Here is a 6,756-nt window from a genome sequence, read left to right on the forward strand (position 1 = left end):
CTCTGCATGTGTTCCCCCCTCCCCCCACCCCAGAGCTTCAGAATGCTTCAGAAAGGTAAAAGGGAGTGAGTGGATTGAGTTGCAAGATAAACCCTAAGATTTAAAAACCCAACTGAAATTCCTAAGGGCGGGGGAGAGAAAGGAGGGAGCTGGCCGCTAAGGGCAGTCTTAGGAGAAGGGATGGGAGGGAACACTCAAGTCCAGTATCCCAGGGATGCTGGTACTCCTAGATCCTTCCAGATATACCATTTCTTCCCCAAATATAAGAAAAGAGATAGTGCCAACTGAAGTGGCCAGTGTGATTAGTGGCCCATAAGAATAGGAAAGATGGTCAAACCGCCCCCTTTGTGTCAGGGCTAGAGGGGCCCGGCTTACCAGAGTCGCTGCTGGTGGTGGGTGGTGTCTCCTCATGGAGCACCAGGGGCTCGGGGCTGGCCCGCGGGGAGGAAGCAGCGGAGGACAGTAGAGAGTCCGAGGACGGGGAGAAGGCGGTGGAGTCCGGGGAGGCGCAGGGCTTGGGCGAGCTGCTGTCGTTGAGCGGGTAGGGGAAGACCACAGAGGGGTCGATGCATTCGGAAGCGGCGGCGCTCAGGTCTTGCAGGTACAGGCTGGACGTGGAGCAGGCGCCCTGCCCGCGGGCGGGGCTCCGACTACCGCCGTCTTTGCGCGCAGCCTGGTAGGAGGCCAGCTTCTCCGAGACAAGCTTGGCGGCGGCGGAGAAGCCGCTCCACATACAGTCCTGGATGATGATGTTTTTGATGAAGGTCTCGTCTTCCGGGTCGCAGATGAAGCTCTGGTTCACCATGTCTCCTCCTAGCAGCTCGGTCACCATCTCCAACTGGTCGGCCGTGGAAAAGCTGCCACCGCCGCCATCATCATCGTCCCTGGGGGAGAAGGACGCGAACGCAACGTAGGAGGGCGAGCAGAGCCCGGAGCGGCGGCTCGGCGACAGGGGCGGGGTGGGCAGCAGCTCGAATTTCTTCCAGATATCCTCGCTCGGCGCCGGCGGCTGCAGCTCGCTCTGCTGCTGCTGGTGGTAGAAGTTCTCCTCCTCGTCGCAGTAGAAATAGGGCTGCACCGAGTCGTAGTCGAGGTCATAGTTCCTGCTGGCGAAGCTGACGTTGAGGGGCATCGCGGCAGCCTGCTGAGGGGGGGGCACACAAAGGGAGGGGGGCGTCTTTTGAGTTATGGGGATTTGGGTTGGTGCCGCAACCAGGCGCAGCGTGCGCCACGATTTTGAACCACTCCCCTTCCAGAGCTATCCCCCAAAGGGGCCAGTGGCGGGGGGGCAGGCGAGGGCACCCGTTCATTCCTCCCGGGTGACCCCCTATTATCTCGGATACACACTAGGTGAACCAGCTGCGGAGCGCCAGCCCAGAGCGCGAAGCCTAGGAGTCTGCCGACCCCTCAGCCGCCGAGCAGTCGAAATCGGTTTTGGCCTTGGTGAAGGCCGGGGCAGGCGGCGGCGGGGAACACATCTGCCAAACCTGAAAGTCTCCCAAGTTTTGCGCCACCTGAAGGAGAAGGCGAGAGGCGCTGCGGCCGTAGCAGCTGCGAGAGGCAACCTCTCGCGCCTGGGCCCCTTCGCGCCGCGCCCCTTTCCCACTCGCGCCCTCACCGCGCTCCTTTCCCTGCAGGCGCCACCGCCCGTCGCAGCCTCCCTCTCCGCCTCCTCCATCCCCACCCCCAGCGCGCGCCCCCCCCCTTCCTTTGCCGGCTTTTCTTCTTTCCCTTCGCCGGCTGGTGCGGCGAGCTCAGCCGCGGGCCTTAACACTTCCCCCCATAAATAAAAGGGGGCGTTAGAGAATAACAGGGGCACCTCCCTTCAATACCAAATTCGGCGACGCAACTGCGCCAGAGACCCTGCTGCGATTCTGCGCCCCGAGCGGGGCGCCTTCCCTTCACCCGCCGAGGGTAGCAGCTGTTCTGGAAAAGCCCAGGCCCCCGCTCCTTGCCGACCCTCCGCCTTGAAGGGGCGCAAGGACACCCGGGGCAGCGGGGGGAGCCAAGCCTTGGGTGCGGAGGTTTGCCCTCATTTTCTAAGTCAATGAATCCAGGAGAATCGGACACATCCCAGCCCCAGCCTCTCCTCGCGCCTCCCCAACACCAAGTCCTAACACCTCGGTAGAACAAGATCTTTAATTTTATTATTCTCTTAAAAAGCCAAATGACAACTTCTTATAAGTACAAAGGGCGACTGGAAACGCCGCGGGGATCCGCAGGCAGGACGCGCTGCAGTGTCTCCGGCTGTCAGAAAAGACGAAATTTAAATGCCCTTTCGGAGACGGAGAAAAGTCAGCGGCTGCGGAGCTCTCAAACGCAATATGTAATCCTTACTCCAAGGAGCTCTGGATGCAAAGGGCTTTCTGCCCACCGTGAAGCATAGCCCCGCTCCGCCTCCCCACAACCGTCCTCCCCAAAACCAATTAATGCAATAAAGCAGGAATGTACAACCCGCCGGGCTCTGCGTCAATATTCATCGGCAAAAATCTCCGAAGGCAAATTTTTAAAAAACGTACTCCTGTTTTCTCTCTGCTTTCCACCCTCCCATTTTGACAAGTCACTCTACCCCGATCCAGTTCTGCTTCGTCCCCACCCCACCGCGACCTACAACTACTCTGAGAAGTATAAATAGCGCAGGAATGGGGGGAAAAGACACCCCAATTCGGGTGTTCGACTCATCGCGGCAGTAAAGCGGTAGACAGAAAAATAAAAAGACAAACAGAACAGGTTGCTTACCGGGTTTCCCACTATTCGAAGGAAATCCAGCGTCCAAAAAACGGGGGCGAGGAGCGGGTCTGAGGCAGCGGCGGGGAGAAGTGTCTCCCCAAATAGGCAAAACAGCCTCTCCGAGTCTGGAGAGTCGCGTTCTCGCTCGGGTGTTGTAAGTTCCAGGGGCAAGTGCCCGACAGCTGCAACGGGCAAAGTTTCGTGGATGCGGCAGGAGTTGCGGATCGCTGGCCGGGGTCGACGGGAAGGGTGGGGAGGGGGCGTCTGGGCTGGACGCGAAGCCCTCCTTTCACTCCGGATCTCCCAGCCCTGGGCGCCGGGAGCGCGACTCGGCTCGCCCGCCTAGCTCGGTTCGCTCAGCTCTCCCACCCTTGGCGGATCCGCCCTCTCGCTCCCTCTGCCTCTCGCTGGAATTACTACAGCGAGTCAGATAAAGCGCAGAAAACCTGCTTTTATACGCTGGTAGGATCCCTCCCACCCTGTCCTTTTTCCCGCCAAGCCTCTGAATAGTCCGGCCCTTCCCGAGGCAGGAGGGAGGAAGGCGGCGGTCGGAGCGCGTGAACCAGGGGGGGCAGCCGCTGGTGCGAGAAGCCCGGGGGTTCTCGGTCCCGCAGACCCCGGCCTATAAAGGGCTGGTGGGCGGGGATTCGCGATAGTGGATCTTTTTTCTGCCCCCCCCTCCCCCTCTGCGTTGGAAACTGGGGAGGGGCGCTGGTGAGGAGGGAGGGGCGGAGGAGGAGACGCAGGCTTTGAGCCTGGCACTCCGGTGCGCCGAGCAATAGGATGTAAATAGAGTCACAGCGCAGCATGAATTAACTGCACGCGCCTCCCATTTTCTTTCGCTCCCGCTCAAACCCGGTCCCTTTCCGTGCCACTCCTCTGGCGCAGCACTCTGCTTGACAGACCGCATACTTGTCCTGCGTGCTGAAATCATCACAGGCTGGACAGCTGAGCCAACACTGACAATACACGGTGTACCCACGGCCACGCCACGCACGTCCCGGGAAGCCGGTCGCCTCCCTAAGGCCGGGGGGGGGGAAGGCAGCGTTTGGATAATAAGTCCTATGAAGAGAGGAGGAGAGAAAGGGTATTTATGGGCGCGCACTCTGAGTGTGTGTGGGGTGTTAGTATAGTAGATAGGGATACGTAAATAGGTAGAGGGAGGTAAATGCCTAGAATTACTAAACTCAGAAACGCATCGCCACCTCTGCTTGGAGAGCGCGTTATGAATAACCCCCCACCCTGCATTTGTTAGGGGGTGTTATGCTTTAGGGGTGTATAGCTATCTCGACTGGGCACCGTTCACCCAGAATGAATCCCCCAATTTGCTACCAAGGCAGCAGATTCTCCCTGCCCCGCCCGCGCAGACCTACACCAGGCTCCGCGGGAGCCAGCTGTGCTCCTGGATGCGTCAATTCTAGAGATCTCTCTGCGTGTCCCGGAGCTGGAGTAAAACCGGAGTGAGGCTGTGGGTGCGCGCCGCGGAGGACCGTCCTCCGCCCCATCGAACCCCCCCGTGCCTCTCACTCGGAGCTCCAATTCTGCAGCCAGGTTTCAGAAAAATCCTACTTGCGCTCCGAGGCGCGGGTTTGTACCAGTCCGAGGCTCTCAGGTTTGGGGGGAATCAAAGGCTCTAGAAGATAGAATATTGGGGGGTGGGGCGCGAGCCACTGGATAGGACTCCCCAGAAGCGGGAAGGGGGAGACCTTGTGGACCCTGCCCGGGGAATCAGCCGAGACCCTGGTGAGGAAAACCGTTAACTCTTTCCTCCACGGACAAAACTGAAGTTTAACTTCCTTTCTAGGTCTTTTCTCTTTGTTATATATATTTTAATTTTTATAAGTTTGTTTGAGCCTAAACTGACATTAGCCTGGAATCAAGACCTCAAATGCGCCCTTCTTTTCCCTTTATTATTGGAATTCTGATCGTGCACACACACGCAAATACATCGATTGGAATCAAAGGAAGAGGAGGCAAGTATTACTTGTGACTTTTTTTGCGGGGGGAGGGGAATATCTTGAGCCAATTGAAAATTGGCCGAATTTCAGGCATTCATTTCCTAGTTCATTGATCCTAAATTTTTGTTCTGAATGCCATAGTGAAAGTGCATATGTATAATTCTCGTACATCTCTGTAAGACTTCATGTACACGTTGACCCAGAATGTTGCCCAACAGGACAAATGATTTGCTCGCTTCCTCAATCTATATTTAATATTTAATGCGTATTTCCTCGGTATTTGCGATTTTGCATTATACTGGAGTATTAAAAACAAAGGTCTTCTTCCCAACCCTGGTCCCCTCACCCAAAGGCATGTTAAGTAAACTTTTCCACCCCTCCCATTCCAAAACAAAAAAATTCAGGGTTGGATGGGCGCGTGTATTGGTAAATTATTACCGGTAGAGTTTGCAGCTCAGCGTTCAATTGTTAAAAGAGTAGTAACTTCCTCCAAATCGGGCGCACAGCACAGTTCAGCATTAAGGATTGCAAATTACTCCAGCCTCCAGGCGTTTGCTACAAACCCGGAGCGACCAATCCCTGGTCACGATTTTGCTGCAAAGCGTCTTTTCCCCCACCCCCTCCCCGGGCTGCACTCGCGTTCGAGTTTGCGAAAGTAAAGTAAGTGTGCCCTCTACTGGCGTCTGACATCACCGCGTCTTCGCTGCCAACTGACGGTGAGGGGTCTGGTGGGGGGCAGGGGACATCCGGAACTCAGGGGTTCCCGTGGGCGGAAGGATCCCGCGGCTCCCGAAAACCAGCTTTCAGCCATCTCTTCATGGTTTTCTTCAGGTCGGTTGTAGAGAGGCGGAAGGAAGAGAAATTCCTGAAGGGAAAAGTGGCTCAGAGGCGGCCCTGAATAAGGGCGGTAAAAACCCATCACTACTTACTGACAATGGACTGCATCACCCTATGGAAAACTGATGCTATTTATGGATACGGAAAAAAAAAAAGTTCCAGCCAACTCTAAAGCGGCGAAACAAGCTTTAGCCCACAGTCTTAGAAACCCATCATTTTCTAACTAGCAAGATTTAAAGCAGGGCACTGGATTTATTAGAGCATGGTGGGTATTTGGTTTTCCTTATTAGAAAAGAATTATGTTTAATTGGGCTGGTGAACGATAGCTAGCTAGACGTTTTGATAGGGATGGGGGGGGTGCGCGCTTGAGATTCCACTGGGGAAAACAAGGACCATTTTAATAAAGTTTTTATACTGAAAAGAGTGGCAATAAAGGTCGAAGTAAAAGTGAAGGAAACTTATATAGCATGCTTAATGAGTGTGAATACTTCAAGTTTTTATGATGAGAAGGATGCTTGACAGTGTCTGATCGCCTAGTTATATCCTCAGGAAATTTGGCTACAGGGGATCCTTCCTGGAAGAGAAGAGGCCTCTCAGGGTGATTTCCCAGGAATCTGGCACTTTGGGCATTGCTCTGCTGGAGGCTGGAGTGACTGCTCTCCACAGGGACCAAACACAAAAACAAAACATAAACGAACCAACCAGCCAAACAAGAATGAGAAAGGTAGTTTTAGCTTGACATCAGAGGGTAGTTTTTGAAAGTTGCTAAGGATAGCAGATATGCCCTACCTTAAGGCCTGACTACTACATTATGCCAGCCCATTCTAGGACCTGTGAACCGCAGCAGATATGCTGCTTGTGGGTTTAGGACTCAAATCTCATTCTCCATCAGGTTGGTGACATCACCTGAGGTGTTACTTTCAAGTAATAGTTTGGAGGTTTTTTTGTCACCAAACAAGGTAGGGGGCCATCTCATTTTACAAAGGAGGAAATGGAAAGTCATATCTCAAGGAGGTTAAGGGACTTCACTTTTTGGGTGTTTTTTTTTTTTGTAATTTTAAAGAATCTAGTCCTAGACTAGACATTTGCCGAGTTAAGAAATGGCGGAGATGAAAACTAATAATATTTGAGATGACCAAAATGATCCATGTTCATTGTAAAAGAATTGTAAAATAAAAGGATCAAGGAATAGAAAACTAAGAGTTTCTAGTGCTGGTCACCCAGGGGTAGC

General features: G+C 54.2%; 1 protein-coding gene across 4 annotated transcripts in view; it reads right to left on the reverse strand.

Moving 5' to 3' along the window:
- The window catches only part of MYC (MYC proto-oncogene, bHLH transcription factor), a 4,939-nt gene extending 1,876 nt beyond the window's left edge, over positions 1-3,063 (reverse strand). The window contains exons 1-2 of one of the 4 annotated variants that reach the window (XM_019643427.1): positions 2,740-3,063; positions 376-1,141 (exon numbers count right to left, since the gene is read on the reverse strand). In XM_019643427.1, the coding sequence (XP_019498972.1) occupies positions 376-1,132 (757 nt within the window). In that variant the 5' untranslated portion in view covers positions 1,133-1,141; positions 2,740-3,063. Of the gene's footprint in view, positions 1-375; positions 1,145-1,347; positions 1,676-2,739 lie in introns of those variants that run through there. The other 3 variants (XM_019643426.1, XM_019643425.1, XM_019643424.1) reach the window with 3 other exon arrangements.
- Positions 3,064-6,756: the final 3,693 nt, after the last annotated feature.

The sequence above is a fragment of the Hipposideros armiger genome, unplaced genomic scaffold, assembly GCF_001890085.2.
Source record: "Hipposideros armiger isolate ML-2016 unplaced genomic scaffold, ASM189008v1 scaffold_78, whole genome shotgun sequence".
NCBI lineage: Eukaryota > Metazoa > Chordata > Mammalia > Chiroptera > Hipposideridae > Hipposideros > Hipposideros armiger.